The following is an 18,006-nucleotide window of genomic DNA, read 5'->3' on the forward strand; positions in this document are numbered from 1 at the left end:
CTCTCATTAGAGCTGAAATACAATTTCAGATCAAGCTTAATCAAATGCACACAGTAACTGCTCTGCAGGATATCACAGCAGCAAAGACTTTTTAGTAATGTAAAAAACTGTAAAAGGAAGAAAGTCCAAAGAAAATCAGATATGAAAATGAGTAAGGGATAAAACACACATATGTAACTGGGCTGGAGTAGCAGGATCCTTGTCCTGGAAAAGGGAAGTGATGATGTCTCCTCTTACAAACGGTGTGCCCGATAGCAGGCAATATGGCAACAGAAAGACATACAAAAACTCAAAGAATTGAGAGAATATCAGCAATAAAATAAGTTTTCTGAGGAAAATTATTATGTCTGAAGTGAAAACATTTGAGTTATACAATCATCAGGAATGAATACCTGACGTGGAGTGAGCAAATATTCCATTTTTATATCTCAAATCTTCACTTTTTTTTAAAGCGATGGACAGCAAAGGGCATGAAACACGTATGAAGACAACATACCTAATCCAATAATGCCCAAGGTCTCCCCTCTGATCCGGGCAGCTCCAGAGGCCACTTCCCGAATCTGCTCGACGCTCTGTACCCTCGTGCCTTCCCGCAGGGCCTGGTGCAGCCAGGTGGTTCTCCTGTACAGGTTCAGGATGTGGCACATGGTGGAATCTGCCGTTTCTTCTACGGAGGCGGCTGGCACGTTACACACGGCGATCCCTGCAAGCAGCGGGGGAGAGGATGCCAGTTGCCAAACAATGCTTGCTTTTTCCCATTGAACAGCAATACAGGAGCATGATGTTTGAAATTACAGGTATTTCAACACATCTTGCAGAAATACTGAGTTTTTGACTGTAATGGAAGGCAGAATACCTGATATAACAATTGACAGCTATATCCAACTTATTTCTCTGATTTTTTATTACTAATTACTGTGCTTTTATTTATTGCAAACTACGGCAGATAGTAAACAGGCCACCGAAACCACAGAAGAAAAGCACTGAAGATGTCTGATAGTTTAGAACATGAGCTTTGTTAAGTGCTTTACATTTCCACTGAGCTTGGTGTTTTGAACAGCCAAGAGAAATCTGCCTTGCTCTGAACAGTGTGGTATCACAGTTTAGGTTTAATGTGTGAGTTAGCTTTCCACCTCTGGGCAAATACCCTCCCAAAAGCTATCTATGCAAATAACAAAAAGGATAAAATAATTTATAATGACAGCAACTCTAATAAAGCCTTCACAGGATAACTGTTAGTAATTCCACATCATGTATAGATAATTATGATACAGGGAAGGATAATCTGTTACATATTGCACAGGGGTTTTTAGAATTACATCAAACAACATCCCAGGCCTTTCCTGGTCCCCACATTAAAGGGAACCCATCTAATTGTCAACAGGAAAACGCAAAATCTGCCTCTGCATGGCATGCAAAGGTAATGCCAAATTAATTCATGTTCCTAACTGAAAAGTTACCAGTTGAAACAAGTGTAACATCAAGCATCTTAAAGTGTTACAGATTTCCACAGAAAACAGTGGAAGATGGACTAATTCAAGACTCACAACAAGCCTATTTTACTTCAAAAAACAGATGAAGCAACAAGTGACTGTAAATGCATTCAAACAATCCCATTCTGCTTTTCACCTTCCAGTACTCAATACACAGCAGCTAAGCAAAACGCCTGAAAAACTTAGTGTCCTTTTTGACTTGTCTCTCTTCAGTCTTTCCATGTACTGCATGTTCTTTCCTTAATCACCAGCTCCCACAAATGTTTGTGTCTCAGTTCTGCTGACTGAGACAACAAACAGCACACAGTATAATTTCATGGTGGAGAAAAAAAAAAGTGTTTTGTATCCTAAGAACACCCAAAAACTGTTTTCAGTGTTCGGGTTTTTACATAACTAAATATTCAGTAAGTCCTCAGCTAATGCCAGAGTATCTTAGGAAGCAAAGAACAAACATTCTCTTCAAAAACAGCATCAATAGTAATATGACAAATAATAAGCTCATACTGTATTTATCTATGTTTCACATTCAGATGCCTTTATTCTACGGCCCAGTACTTTTTTACAGCTTTCTCTACATCGCTAAAAACGAGCACAAGGAACTTACAGAACTGTTTCTTTCCTCTGCTGTAGAGGTAAGCCTGTCTGCTGAGTCACTGCCCTGAAGACTTACAAGAAGATATACCAGCATCATTTGCTGGAATATTATACTTAGCATCCTGCTAACTTTAATGGTAGCAGGAAAATCACTCTTTTTAAAAATGGGGCAAGAAACTGGACTGGGAGGGAGAGGTGAAAGACTGAAAAATAACATCCCTCTAAATACCTCACATTAAACACCTGCATTTGTTTATACAAAAAAAGTCTTTTTCATGGAGCAACAATGCAAGTTTTAAATGGCAATGTAAATTTAATAAATGTGTCTCCTAAGAGCTGCTATCAACAAAATTATGCTTCAAAAGGAGCTTGAAGAATTGTATTAGGTATTTGGGAAGAGGAATAATACACCTTCTTCCCCAATAGGTTTCCTTAGGAAACTGAAGGAATAGAAGTCAGGTATTTTCTCCCCTGAATGGCAAGACTGTTTTTCCCTATTTTATTTCAACTTTAAAAGCAGCTCATTTTTGAAAGGCAGAGACAGCAAACCACATAAAGCAGCAAGACAGAGGCAAGGAAACTAAGAGACATTTCACATGGGAAAAGACAGCACACTCTCATCTCATATCCGTTGATCACTGTTCCCTTCCCTTTACCCACTGCTTTCCATGGTTGTGTGCACAGGTTTTATTCTGAAAAATGCAGGAGTCAACAGGCATTACCTGGGCTCCCACTTCACACGCATCCAGCTACACCCAAAACTTGTATGTATTTTCTAGTCAACTATTCATGAAGTGGAGAAAAAGCATGTTTTATCCAAGAAACACAGATTTTCATGCTTTGTAAGAAGATTAAAAGTGCTAATATAAAATAATGCTTAATAGGAAAAGCTGGTAACAAACCCTTGTGCCAGCTGTATGAAAAATAAGCCAAGAAGTTATTACTGAAGTTCAGGAATACGTTGGACTCTGGTCCAAATCTACTTTTCAAAACCCAATCAAAGTCTTTTATAAAGAGCAGATCACTCCCACATTACCTCATTAAGATCCGTATTACTTACTAGTTCAACAAATACAATCCTCTCTGTCTCAGTAGTATTTCATTCCTGCCATTTCACCCAAACTTAATATTAAAATCAGAGGTTTTACTGTAATCTTTCCACCATTTACTGGCTTTTGACAGAGTGGACAATAATATTTTGTAAATTAAAGGATACACAATCAGGTTGGACCCTAACTTTATAACACAGTCTAATCACAAGACAGGAACAGAATGATTAGGAATGTGGCCATTTAGCATTTCATATGAACAAGAATTTCCCACATCTGCTGTGTACTCTAGCTTGAAGAATTATGTGGCTGCACTTAGGTTATAACTTGAGGTAAAATCCAGCATAGAGACCTGCAGAAGAGACAGCCAGCGAACCTTCGAAGACCTTCCTCTTATCAGGGATTTTCTCCACAAACTGGACTCCTGACTGGTCTGAGCCTTTGATCTGCACCTATGTTTTGGCTTTTGATCTAGGATTTTACCCCAGGCCAGTATCTCCACACACACAGGTTTTCTGAGGCTCTCAACACGTGTCTGACTGTGGCACCAGCTAAAGCAGGCAAAACACAGCCCTGCACACTTTCAGCCCTGACCTGTTCTTTATAAAATTGAGCAAGGAGTGGTTAAGGCTCTGCCACCATCACAACAGGTGAGTATTTTTATCAGTAGCTGATAAACAGACCACACTACAGCTCCTCACTGCATCAATGGGGCTACTGCTAGGACTAAGCACTGCCACACTGAAACAAATGTTTCCAAGATATTTCTAGAACATAGGGGAAACATACTTGGTCTCCACAATCCTGGGAAAGAAACAAAGAAAATCTTTACTGAAGGTGGTAGATTGACCTTTAGATTACAGATAGGAGATGGTTTAACTTAAAGTAAGAAAAGTACAGATCAGATTGCTGCTTATTTTACAGTCAAACATCAAACACCATCTCTTCATAGTTCAAGTAGCTCAATTTATCCTGGAAAAGCAACAACTGATTCTCCTATAAAATCGGTATTTCTATTTTATGGAGTGGTTTAGTACTAAATCTCATGCATCATAAATAAGTCTCAGACAGGTGATAATGATCTCATATTTTTATTCAAACAGAAGTACTATGCCATGGTGATGGAATTGTATTTTGTAATTGGATTACAGAAGTAGTAATTAAAATATACAACTGGGGTAAAAAAGATGAAAAATTATGGCCTTACTCCTTGGGTTTATATTGAGCAGGCAGATTGTCATCCTGCCACAAAGCTGTTAATATTATCACTTAATTAACTAATGCTAGTATCTCCATAATGAGTTTTATACTCTGATGAGAAAATTATACAGCTTAGGTATGATGCTAGTATTAAACACACAGAAAACATTAATACAAAAATTTAGATGCTATCAGATTTCTGGAGGCAAGTATATGATATAAAATGAAGTTTGCAACAGCCATACCTAAATCTCCAGCAGATTTGATGTCAATATTATCAAAACCGCTGCCAATTCGGACAATTATTCGAAGTGCTTTAAATTTCTCCAGGTCTTCTCGAGTTAAAGTTATAGTGTGATACATCAGTGCACCCACTGCTTCATTTAGTACCTATAAATAAAATAGAGGAAAAAATACTTAATTTTTTTTCTTTCACAGAATCTCAACTTAATATCATACACATATTTTCAAGTATAAAAGACAGTAAAAGCATTAAAGACAGATTCTGGGCTTTTTTTAAAGGTTATTTCTCCAAATATCTCCCAGCCTCTTGGTAAGCCTTTTTCATCTGAAGTCTCCATTCTAGCATGATGGCATCAGCTTTAAAAGAACTAAGTGATCTGTACTTGTGGTCTTAATGAGAGGGAAAACTCTCCTCATTCCCCAGCAAATGCTCTGCAATACTGACCCCAAGTACAAGTGCCACTGGACTGCATCTGCACACACAGAAGCAGCACAACACAGGAGCAAACACTCCCCACAAACAGTGAGTATTTTATGCTTAGGCAGCTGACATTCAGCTTTGAATGGAGTTACAGAGCAGTATCTCTTCACAAACACAGTGCTACAGGCATTCACTGCCCTATTAAACCACTTGATACCTGAACAGAAAACATTCAGTGATCACCTTCGAAAACAGAGACTGAAATTGGTCAATTTACACACAAGTGTTTGCCCCTCTGTTTACTGACACTGCGAATAAGCTCTCACTGATGGAAAACTGGATGTGACATAAATTCGTATTAACTGAGATGTCAAACTTGACGTCATTCAGGAAAATCCAAAGCCTCTGAGAAATAAGAAATTGCATGAAAGCAAAAATGCTGCAGAAAAAATCCTAAAACTTGTGAGAACATCAAAAAAGCAAAAATAAAAGATAGTCAGAAGCCTCTGACAAGTTAAACTATGTTAGAGTCCAACCTAACAAGTTAAATTACGTTAGCATCCAACCTACTCCAGAGCACTTAAGAAGGGGTGTGGAGAAGGAAGCCAATCATGCCCAGCAATTTTGAATTCTACCAAACAGTGACACTGCACCCCAAACAGCTGACATAAACTTATTTTTCAGATAGCAGAAAATATTTTCCTCTTTATATGAAAATTGCATGATTTTACTTCTTCAAAGCACTTCACTGTGCTTGTGCCTTCAATGCACTAGCTAATATCCTAATCGTTCTACAAGACACAAAACATGCACAAATCATTTCAGTAGCTAAGCCAGCTGTAATGATTTCAAGAGATTCCTACAACACACTTCACACAGAAGTTCTGCAGAGGCTCTACATTTCTTATTCAACAGACCTTTGGGTCTGGTACATGGACAGATTCTGTCATCTGAATTATTTCTGCTCATATGAGCAATTCCTAGTGTACTGCAAGGTCAGTAAAAATAATCAACATACGTAGTTTTAAAAAAACTATTGCAGCAAAGCAGAATCTTGCATGCAGAGGATTATAATTGCTGGAACCCAGGATCTGCAGCAGTGCTTAAAATATATGAAGAAAAAAAAATAAAAGAAAATAAAGCCAAACTCCATAAAAATGAAAGAAAAGCACTCATTACTGAATACTTCATAAAATTATTTATACTATTTCAACATGTGTTTCTGGACTGAGAAGTTCAGTTCTAATTCAGATAAAGACCAAGTTCCTTTGAGCAGAATTTGCATTTACTAGTAAGAACTGCAAAAAAAATTACAAATTACACATCCTTCAAGAATGCAGCTACAACATAATTCAAAGACCAGCTGTAGGCTCTGATCTTATAAAATGATTACACACACACAAAACCCCTTGATTTTAATGGTGCAAACAAGTCCTTTAGAGATTAAATCCAACAGTTCCCAATCAGAAAGACTGCACTCACCAGAATGTGTTACCTAGAGCTGTTACACAGGGTTAATAAAAACCCAACATAGTTTGTTGGGTTTGCTTCTCCAGTGAGATTACAGCTGGCATGGACCAAGCCTGAGGTACCCTACACAAGAAATAGTCTCTCTTAGGATGAGAGAGCCCACCTAACCTGCCCTTAGGTTATTTCTGCTCCCACTAGAGGATGAAATAAAATCGTTCAAGGATCTCCCAGCCTCAGTGATGTGGAACTTTCTTCAAAGCCAGTTGCAGCACTTGCTGCTTCAAGCCTCAAGGTCAAGTTATGATATCCTGGCTGTCTCCAACAAGCCATGTCCCCTATTCTGTGTTGCATCATTTATTTTCCCCCGCCCCCTCAAGGTTGCTCTGGATGACTGTGCTGTAGGAGAAAACATCACTTGGTTTAGCTGTCAGATGAGCAAGAACTGAAGAAGCTTAGAAGTTTCAAAGACACACCCCTAAGGCTCTGTGAAGCCAGAGGCTCCTCTCCCAGACTGGAAAAGGCCAGTGGTGGGTGTATTTTGGGGGGAGCAGAGCTGCCACCACTTTAAGGACTGCATCCAGCAGGGGTTAAAGCACAGCTGAACTGGCTCAGACATTTGTGCTTTAGTATCAGAGTAATTCACTCAGGGAAGCAGATTTTCGTTTCGTAATCATGCATATTTTATTAGCTCGTCCAGTCAAGACTGGCGTTTGGACTCTAAGAGCACTGGTGTGGACCCATTACAACACGTTTTTTGGGCCCATCTAGGTTATGGCTTGGCACCAGGAGGAGACAGAAAAGTACTGGAAAGCTTGGGAATGTGTTCAATAAAAGGGAAAATATTTCCCAGCTATAGCTTAATGCTGACACTAGGCATTTCCACAGGCAGTTATTTACCCATCACACGGAATATGAAACAAGCAAATGCAAGTGACAAATCTTTTAGAATTTCTTTCTAGTCACTAAGCCTCCCCTAGGATTATGGGCTAGTTAGAAAGGAAATCCACTGCTAAAAACGTAATACCCTACAAGAGTGTTTTATAACATTAATTTGATAATTTAATTATTTTACTGCTTTTTGCTACTGGACATGATTGAAATAGGTCAAAAAGGCAGAAAATAATAGCAGAAAATCTGAAGTAAACATTCAGCATTGGTGAATGTTAACAATGCCACTTAGATTAAAAAAGTAGTGAAAGTTGCTGTATTTTGGAATTGTTTGCATAAATTATATTCTCATTCATTACATATATTAAATGCACACAAGGAAGTTTGACAAGTTTTTCAATCCAAGTTTATCCAGCATAAGTATCAACAATTCCAGAAAATGAAATTATCTTTAGAAAAAAAAAAGCTGTGCATAGAAGTAATTCACTGATGATTTAACAGCAGAGATGGATGCATTGAGAAAATCAGGGAAAATACGTGATTTTTCTCCATCATTTTCCATAATGAACCTGATGGAATTTTTAACAAATTCAAGAACAATTTTATTACAAGGAGATCAAACTTGTGAGAGAGGTAGCAGACAAGGCAGAAATTCCAGACCAGTTGGAGTATATGGCAGTCAGACCATGCTCTTTGATGATTTCTTGCAAGGAAAGGCAATGGAAAAACCTGACAGAAAATGAGCAGAGTCAGCTGTGTTCCTCCAACAGCCATTCTTGCTCTCATCACACTGCAACTGTGCTCTCTGGGAAGAAAGGATCTGAGGCAAAAGCTGAAACATGGGACATAAGCTGGCTTCCTTCTGTTACCAAATGATTATGTAGCTCACCTGCCCGATTTCTGCGCTTTCACACTTCCTTCCAGGTGAAGCTACAATTCACTGCTGAGAGTCTTTTTCATTCCCTATTCCATGAGCTAACAGCTTTACCCTTCACAACAGCTTGGACAGGTCTTTCTGCTGTTCTTCAGCCTCAAAATGACTACTCTGCTTTCACAACACGCCAGGTCACCAAGGCTCTTAGGGAACAGATGACACAGTAGTAGGAGACATTTCTATTTCCAAGAATTTAACAAATCCTGAGTACTGATTACCCAAAGTTGAAATCCTTCTAAATGTTTTCCCACCTACGTTTTCCCTCCTTCTTTCAGCACCACACTATTTTAGCCATCATGCCAAACGTCACACAGTCACCACCGTGACACACACATCTCATTATTTGGGGAAGAACTCGAAGCCTCTTGCTTACTTTGACAAAAATGTGTATCATAAGATGCTAAGAACTCCACAGCAAGGCCTCCTCTTCTTGGAGCACATCAAGACACTTCTAGATTTGACTATGAGAGGCTAAGCCCAGACACTCATGGATCAGATCCAGAGCACAGAAACACAACACAGTACACAAAGTGCCAAACTACTTCATGCTGAGACAAAAAAAATTTATAAATTACAAGTTGAATATGACAAGGTATCCATCTTAAAAACAAAAATCATCACTAGAAAGTGCTGCATTTAATCTGGTTCTAGAAACTACGAAGTGTTGCGTTTCTTGGACTTGAAGTTTGATGTATCATCTCTAAAAAAAACATGTTCCAATGTCACCAACAGACTTGAGATATTTTGCACATTTGGGTGGAACAAATGTACTTTACCGAAACGGAGTAGGCCTTGCCTTATTTAACTTGCAAAAAGCAGCTCCACGTTGAATTTGTAACCAATAGTCTGTCACATGGGGAAGGCTGCAGAGACTCAGAGCTGCTCTCAAAGCCTCCCTGCAACACTACAAAAGGTCCATGTGAAACCAACGCCATTAAAGCTAAAAAGAAAAGCCAGAGTGCTCAAGTGGTATTTAGTGGCTCTCCAAAGCTGTTATATTGTGTTGCTTTTTACAAGTTCTTGCTTCTCTTTACAAGCTCACAGCTCCCTGTTAGGTTCCTATGATCCATGGTGCTGTCAGTAAGCCACCTATTTCATATAAACTTTACTCAGCCAGGATACTCTCTAGTGAGGACCCTAAACATTAATACTTAAGTTTATACTGTCCATAAATACAAGTATAAATATTTTACACAAACATAAACAAAACTTACTTGCAGGCTCCTGAAAACACACTCACTAAAAGCCTATATATCCATACACTATATATATATATATGACATATATGTATGATAGTGTATTTCTAGTCTTCTAAAAATTAACATTAAACAATATATACATACATATAGACACTACATAAAAAAACCTGTATAGTCTATACACAGTTTCCTTTTAAATACTATATTGAAACTAGTCTTTCCAAGCCTGGATTTACTGACCATGCAGTTTTAATGACAGAAGTCAATTTGAGAATACAGACTCTTGAAAAACATTTTTACCAAATAAAATGCTTCAATGAAAAATCTTTAACAGGAGTTCTGTGTGTTAGTTTGTCTATTAATAGTGCTGAATTGTGTCTATTCATAAGGTTGAATTCAGGCCAAGTCTATCAGACACTACAGTGGATTAAACATCTAAACCAAAGGATATTATGGAGTTATGGAAGTCACTGGTGACAACTCAACCCAGTTTCTTCCAAAGTCTTTCATAAAGAGTCTGATCCAAAGTTCATTCAGTTTCAGTACTTTTACAAGGTTTTGGATCAGCTCCGAGGTGACAATTTACTCCTAAACAGACGTTATTGTTTAGAACAAGGCTGCTTCCTTTCAATCTGTGTTCTTTGAGAATTTAAATCTGATGGAGAACTAAAATGCTTCAACTACATCATGAATATAAACAGCAGTGATGGTGTAAACATAAGCTTTACTGCTAAACAAAGAATTGGAAGCTTGAAAAATTACCTCACTTAACCATTGCTGTAACAGGGACAAATCAAAGAGCTGAACAACAGCACCATTCTGAATTTGTTTCTATCAGTTTTGAAACATTTGTCACTTTTCAGCTCCTCTTTGACAAGGTCTTTGATAAAATTGCCATCACTAGAACTGTTTTCTACATTTAATTCCTATGTGACTGAAAAATTTCAAGTTCTGTTGAACAGGAAGTTCAGCTTTAATTTTTTTTTTTTAACTTAAAACTACAAATATGGAAATGCAGTATCCTTTTGAAAATTATTTTATGTTATGCTCAGAAAACAGGAGTGAATGGATCTGACACATTCTGCCCCAATCTCTGCTAGGGCTGGGACACAGGTTAACCCAACAGACTCTGTTCCCACCTCCATCCAAGGACTACTCACTGCTCTCATCAACGTTCTGTTCAACTGTGTAAATGCTTGAAGCTGTAAACCCAGTCAACCACAGACGTTTTTCTTCTACCTGATTTACAACAAGATGTAGGAGAGCACATAATTACAGAAAAAGAGAATGAAAAAATGTACTCAGCTGCAAATAAACTCTTGACTTCTTTCCAGCCTGTATATTTTGTTTTAAAGACCATTCCTAATCAGTTGTGCTTCCTGTCTTTTCATCTGGGTTTGCAAGAATCACTGTTTTCTGTCTTCTTGGTTGAGATGCCTGCTTATTTCCAGCTCTCGCACATTGTTTACATTTATCCCTCTCAATCTACTCAGCACTTCCATGTTACAGAACACACAGCAAAGGTCAGGAAGCCCAGAAAGCAAAGAACATGAACTCAAAAAAATCTTGGGCAACACAAAGACCTCAAGGGTGTGCTTGAGTCTTTTATGACTTTATAGGTACAGAAGTGGAAAAGAGCAGCAATACTGCAGGAATCAGAGTGCTGGGTAGGCTGCCAAGGAGCCAGGAAAAGCAGCAAACTGTGAATGGCACGGAAATGAAGAGGGATTGGGAAAAGGAGGCAAACAGACAAGGGAGCATGAGATAGTGAAAAAAGAAAAGTTGACCTGGAATGAGGATGGAATCAAGCTAACTGTTTTTAAATAATTTTTTTGGATGAACAACTGTATTTTTTGGCAGAACAAACCAAAACACTGTGTACACTTGGAAGCAGTCTTAGATAGTTACTAAGAGAACTTATTTACACATCATTAATTGTAAAATAAAAGCCAATTTAAGCACTGTGAGTAACTTTTGTAGACAGTAATGCAATCTCTAGTAATAAATTTAAACACTGAAATCTTAAAATATTTTTACCCTAAATGACAGAAGTTTTCTGATAGGATGCAATGAACCGAACTCCCAGTTATGCCATGATAAGAGTTTGACAAACGTAATGCTCAACTTCACACAGCCATATGCAACATCTACAATAAAACAGAACTTATGGGTTAAGGGATAAAAACATCTATTGCAGCCTTGCAGACTGGCTTGAAAATAAACAGTTTTTTCTAGAGAGAATGGAAAACAGAAATCAAAAACCAGCAGAACCTTACACATGAGTAAATTCTGAAGAAGTGTGATAAATATCCTCTTAACTACAAAGTTATTTCAAAACGTTGGGTCACTCTCAGTAAACGTCAGTATTCATTAAAGCACTGACAGCCTGATTTTCCAGAAGGAGGGAAATTTATCTTCACCATCAAAATTGCTTTCCAAAGCAGTGGAATGGGGAACAAATGCTTTGACCTGAGATGAAACATAGTTCTACTACATGTAATTATTTATTTGCAACATTACAACTTGTTACTTATTTTCCACAGTTTAATCTCCTCATCCATAAAAAGTGATTGACAGATAAACACTTGGCAGAAGGGAATTGCTACAGAACTGCAACTCAGGCATTACCCAGTTGAAGAAAACTTCTTGAAGGAGAACACACAGTAAGGTATTTCCTAAAATCCTGCTTTTGACCCTGTACACAAATGGCGTTCATCCTCGCTTCTTTTCCACCTTTCTAGATGTGTTAAAATCTCTCAGCCTGCTTGCTCCTCTATGAAGAGCTACCTAGCTTATACTATGCTGTCTCACAAGCTGTGATAAATTCCCCTTCCCACTCTATTTCCTTGAAAAACTGAAAACACAATATTTTAAAGAACTGCCTTGTCCCTGAAACTCTCATGACCAGCAGAAAACCCTTCTGCAGGTTCCAAAATGTTAATTTCTCAAACTCTGACTCCTCACAACCCTGTGATCAAGGCTCCACAACTGTGCAAGCTGAGTTAAAATATCTATCATCAGAAGGATGTTTCCTAGACATCCTTCTGCTGTCTTTCAGACCTTTCCTCCCCATCTGATTCTTGGTTCATGTCTTTCCCCCTGCCCCATTACTGTCACCCACCTAGGAGTATCAAACAACGTCAATCACCTTTCAAACCCCATACTAAACTTCCCAGCCTCTGGCTTGCTCCCTGCAACTTCACATTAAATGTATCTGTATGTGCTAGGCTATTAATTCAGTAGCCCTTCCTAATATCTGTTATCAAAATCTGCACTTCAACTAACAGGGCAACATCATTTAGTATGGTCACAAATGCACATTCTTAAATACGTGAACATTCTTGATTCTGTTTTAAATATGCAGCTCTTTTATTTTATAACCTTTTGTGAAAACAATTTTATATTTAGCAAAGTACCATTCCTAAATAATGTATTATTCAAACAGTACTAAAAACAAATATTCCTCTAAACACAGGTAAAAAATAGTCATTTTTCAGTACAGATGAACAGTGAACAGTTTTCACACAGAAGTGAACAGTGCTTAACACATCATAAAACTGATCTCTCAGTCTATGTTAGAGGAATAGAACAGTATGATAATGAATTAAGGTTTGACTTTTTCATAGAAATTTATTACCTTGGAGATCCAAATGTTTAGGACTATCTCATCCTTTACACAAGCGAAAATCTGTATTATGGCACTGTACTGATAGGTAGTGAAAATGTATTGTCCTGATGTATTACTGATATCATTGAGAATTAATTATTTTTGTATAATAAAAAGCAAAGGATGCAAGCCTTAGTATAATCCCACCAATACAGCAGTGCTGTGAAGATCAGTAACAGATTACCTATGTCACTCATCAGTTATTCAAATACTTTTCCAAACCTGCAATGTGAGAGACACACACTCAATCTTAGGATCTGAAAAGTTCATTTATTACACGCCACTGCTAACAGAAAATATCCATTGTTTTTATGCAAGGCATTCATGGCACACAGGAATTCCCCAGTCTAGATGCACCATAAGTAAGTGATGTTGGCTTTAGTAAGCAAACCATAAAACTATACAGGTGGCGCAGTAGCCAACACTACAGTGTTCACCTGAAGAGCAGACTGTTCTTATCTACTAATAAAAGTAGAACAGCATTTATAGTACTTATTCTTCATGTGTCATTTAGTCCTTGTACATGGAATTCATCTATTGACTCCTAACAGTGGTGTGAAATAGGAAAACAGTAAATTAAAAGCAACTTCTCAACATGATTAAAATTAAATACACAGAAAAAAGGCACTCTATCGCATTTTAATTCTTGATATATAATAAAAAGGAATTGAGGAAAAAAAGCTTGGGTTTCCTTTAAATTAAAAAAAACTCCATATATTTTCTTTGAACCTTAAAAATTAAGTTTTATTTTATTAAAAATCTCAATAAACATTATCTTTGTAGATCCATTATGAATGAAGACCGAGAAGTTTTCAATTCCTTTAATGTGTTCTCAAGTTAGGCTGACATTCACTACATTTTCCATGCAAATTTTGGGTTAGCATTTGTTTTGAAGCTCTTCTGCAGTGATAATTCTCAGTGCACGAGGCTGCCTAACAACCTGCACAATTCCTTGACTAAACAAAGGAATCAGAAAGTTACCCACACAAACAATCCAGTACTTGAGATTTGTCTTTCCAGGCAAAGGCTGAGCAACAGAAATGTTTCCAAGGAGCACTTCAAGTTATCATCTGAGAGTATTTTGCCCAGAATTAACTCTCTCCATGAATCTAATTCAGTAGGGAAGCAGAGGGACAACATCCAAGGACACACTAAAGCACAGCTCACCACAGACACTGTAATACACATCACACGTTCTAAATCATTAAAATTAAAATATTTGCATTTCCTAAAACATCTCAGTTGTCCCTCTTATAAACATTACCTTTTCATGAATTTCTTGTGTAGACTGAGCATCACAAAATGCCACTGTGGCTACATCCTTCAGAATAGGCATTTCTACTGTACAGTCCCTGCCATCCAGCAACGCTACCAAAGGGCGCGGGTGCATGGGCCCATTCATGATCGGAGGTCGAATGCCTGCAAAGAAACAGAGAAGACTTGTTATTCAGGCTGTGCAAATGGGATTAAAAATAGGTTATAGCTAGTCTTGTTTATTCTGATGGCAGAAAAAGATTTCAAGGACTGAAGCTAATAAAATAGGAATGAGTTTACACTCAGCTGTCAACCAAACACAGAAGACCTTACAAAGAAACTCCATGGAGGTTCAGAAGGCTGAACTCTGAAGGATGGATAAACCCACTGAGGGAACTACTTGTTTTTTAAAGGTATATCCTTACTGCACTAATAAGAAGTGTCTGTGCAACCTTATTCAACCTTTAGGTTTTGATTGGATTCCACATCTTTGTCAGCTCTAGAAAGAGGTGAGAAATATCTTGCCCAGGCTTGCAAGAAGACTGGAGCTTATGGAATATCATAAACAACTCAGTGAGGATTTGAGTATTCAATTTACATATATAATGATGATTCTGCTGAGACTAAAGTTTAACTTCAAAAAGCCTACAACAGCAAAGTTTTCCATTTACTGAGGATCCAGTGTCCAAGTTTACAGGCAAATTGCTGATCTATGGAGGTCTGCTTAAAAAGTTTTACCTAACAGTTCTATATAGCTTAGTCAAACACATCATACTTAATCCACCACTGAAAACTCTTACAAAACATTAAAAAATGTCCCCCCCTAAATCAATGTCACACTCCAAACACTGTAGAGTGACAAAGAAATTCACACCAAATATCTGGGAGAAGAAAAATCAGTCCAAACTGAAGACTTCATTTGCATCCTCTTTACAGAGTCTGGAAATGAAAAGTAATCTGTAAGATATTTAGAGAGCATCTCTTTAACAATACAGATGCTATAAATACACTGAAGTACTCAAGGGAATAATATTAAACCATTACATTTACAAAATGTAGTTAAGCATGGGTGGGAAAAAGGACTTCCTGAGGAGATAATGAAAAGCAAAATGAACAGTAAAGTACATGATCTTTCTCCTCTTTTAGAATAAAAAGTTTTAAGCACTGCAAAGTGAATCAAGCTAGATATTTCTTGTATATAAATTTCAACACATATTTTTGGTGCAGTGTAAATTTTAAAACACCGCTTATTGTGGGTACGGAGGAGCCCGCTGGGCCCGAGATCCTGGCTCTTCCCTGGAGAGGAGATACTTCTCTGTAAGAGAGACACAATGTGTCGTCGTTCCCAGGGGTCTTTGAGTTAGATATGTTAAACTGTTGTGTTTCATTGGTGTTCTCCCCTGCTGTCCCACCCCTATACAGGTATCTCGGGCTTTCCCCCCGCCCCTCTCCTTCCCCATAAATACCCCGGATTTTCCCGTTTGGGAGATTCGCTGTTGCCGGAACCCTTCACCGAAGCTCTGCCTGAATAAAGGCTTGTGCCTTGGTGGAACGCTGGACCAGCTTTCTCGTCCCTGCTTCCTGTGTCGCCTGCCCGCCGCCACCGCTGCCGAGCTGAAATCACTCAACTACTACTGAGCTGAGCTGGAATCACTCGACTGCTCGAAGCTGCTCACACGCGCTTCGGACCAGCCTCTCTCAAGGCTGTGTCTCTAGAGAAGTCACGGTGCTCCGGGCTTTCTGTCGCCGCGGCAACTTATTTGCTTGATAGTCCAAGTTAGTCCAACACCAATGCAAATCACTGAGGTCCCCCAGTTAACTTCTACAAGCAGTTGCTGCATCTTAAGTCCCAATGTCAGAAAGCAAGTCCTGAAAGACTGGTATCTGCATTTCAAGAGGATGGAAAATCAGTAGAATCCCAGCTGTACAAGGGATCTGGTGAAGAAAACCAGCTGCTGGGGAGAGAGATTTTTCACAACTCCACAAAAACAGCATATAATTACCCCCTGGGTCCAGTCTCAGGTCTGGGGCTGAAGGACAGCTCCAGAGACTGCTGCCTTCACAGTCCCTTTCAGTGGCCTAGCCTGAACCCAAAAATTCCATGTCCACTCCTAACCAACTCAGGATAGCCCTGCTGCAATGTGGCACTTAAATTCTTTACCTATTTGAACAGTTCTTATATCTGAAGACAAGAAAACAACAGTCACAACATTTGGATCTTTTCTGTTCTAATTCCAGAATCTCCCCACATCTGGTGATACCAATGGACTGACTGACTCTGAAGTACTCTCACCATTTTTCAGATGGGAAAAAATACCCATCAGCGAAGTTTTCCATGGAAATTACACTCTGTTGCAAAAACATCCACTCCTAACCTCTCCTATGATAGAGAAGCTTAGAAATGCTTCTGGTGCATGTTATTTCAGTAATATTCAGCCACTAAAACTAAATGGGAGACAATACGTAATTTTTTTAAACTCTGCATCTTGATAGCTTACTATTGATACTTGTCTGAACCAAAAGTGGCCACAGAACCATCATACAGATGTTTTTAGTAAACAAGCTACATACCAGAAATGTGGTACAGGACACAAACACTAGAATATACAACATAAAAATACTTAAGTTATTAATGGAACAATTAGATTATTTAATAGGGATTTAATTATAAAACTCCACATTTATTTACTTAAAAACATCCAAGGATAAAGCATATTATAGACTTGTTCACATATTTTTGAAAACAGTATATATAACAACATTAATAAAATGCAATTACGCCTAAAAATAAATGCAAAAATGACATTGCAAAACCTCTCCATTTTGCTTAGAGTTAACTGTGCTCACTCAATAACTGAAATGTTATGGTCTTGGTCTTGCAAGCACAGCAAAGCCAGAAATTCAGTAACAATTCTAGCTAAAATAAAATAAATTTAAAAAAAAACAAAACAACAACAAAAACCCAAATCAAACCAAAAAACCCCAAAATCCAAACAAACAAAAAAACCCTGAAACAACTGAGAAGTTTGAGACTGAAGGCTATTGCAGATGAATGAGGAAAAATATGGCACAGGTGATCCCCTTAGAGCTACAACTAAAGCACCTCTGTCAACAGCAGAGCACATAGTTCAAACTGAAAAAAGCAGATGAGATTATAAATTCTTACTTCTAAGAAACACTTTTCTGACTAGAGCTATCTCAAAAAAAAAAAAAGAAATGTTACAGCACTAAACAGAGCCCTTTCAGATAACGTTTTCTCTAAAATACATAAAGGCGTGGTCTGATTTTTCCCTCACGCCAGTATATCTAAATTTCAACCAAGTTATTTGTGTAACATTGGTGCTAAGGGGAATGCCAGACCAAGCCCCAAAGCATAGGAACAGAAGTCAAAAAACAACCAGAAGGACAAACCCTCCCTGAGAGGATCTAAGCCTTTGTTAAGAATCCCCAGAACTGAAATACATCCAGTGACCTTGACCATAAAAACCCCACAAACCTTTGCTTGCCAAAATCCTCTCTGAACTTCAGCACAGACTTCCTGTTGCACAATCTTTCTGCCTAAATATCCTGCCACTGAATGGCAGGCAGTAACTC

At 38.2% G+C, this 18,006-nt stretch overlaps 1 protein-coding gene across 9 annotated transcripts in view; it reads right to left on the minus strand.

Moving 5' to 3' along the window:
* The window catches only part of CTBP1 (C-terminal binding protein 1), a 235,914-nt gene that overhangs the window by 22,154 nt on the left and 195,754 nt on the right, over window positions 1-18,006 (minus strand). For 8 of the 9 annotated variants that reach the window (XM_088055985.1, XM_014261908.2, XM_088055984.1 and 5 more), the window contains 3 exons: window positions 14,423-14,577; window positions 4,582-4,726; window positions 497-703 (listed from right to left, as the gene is read on the minus strand). In XM_088055985.1, coding sequence (XP_087912111.1) covers window positions 497-703; window positions 4,582-4,726; window positions 14,423-14,577 — 507 coding nt within the window. Of the gene's footprint in view, window positions 1-496; window positions 704-4,581; window positions 4,727-14,422; window positions 14,578-15,878; window positions 16,098-18,006 lie in introns of those variants that run through there. The other variant, XM_014261936.2, reaches the window with a different exon arrangement.

The sequence above is a fragment of the Pseudopodoces humilis genome, chromosome 6 (genome assembly GCF_049639895.1).
Source record: "Pseudopodoces humilis isolate 2021_Gansu_Grassland_sample_001 chromosome 6, ASM4963989v1, whole genome shotgun sequence".
NCBI lineage: Eukaryota > Metazoa > Chordata > Aves > Passeriformes > Paridae > Pseudopodoces > Pseudopodoces humilis.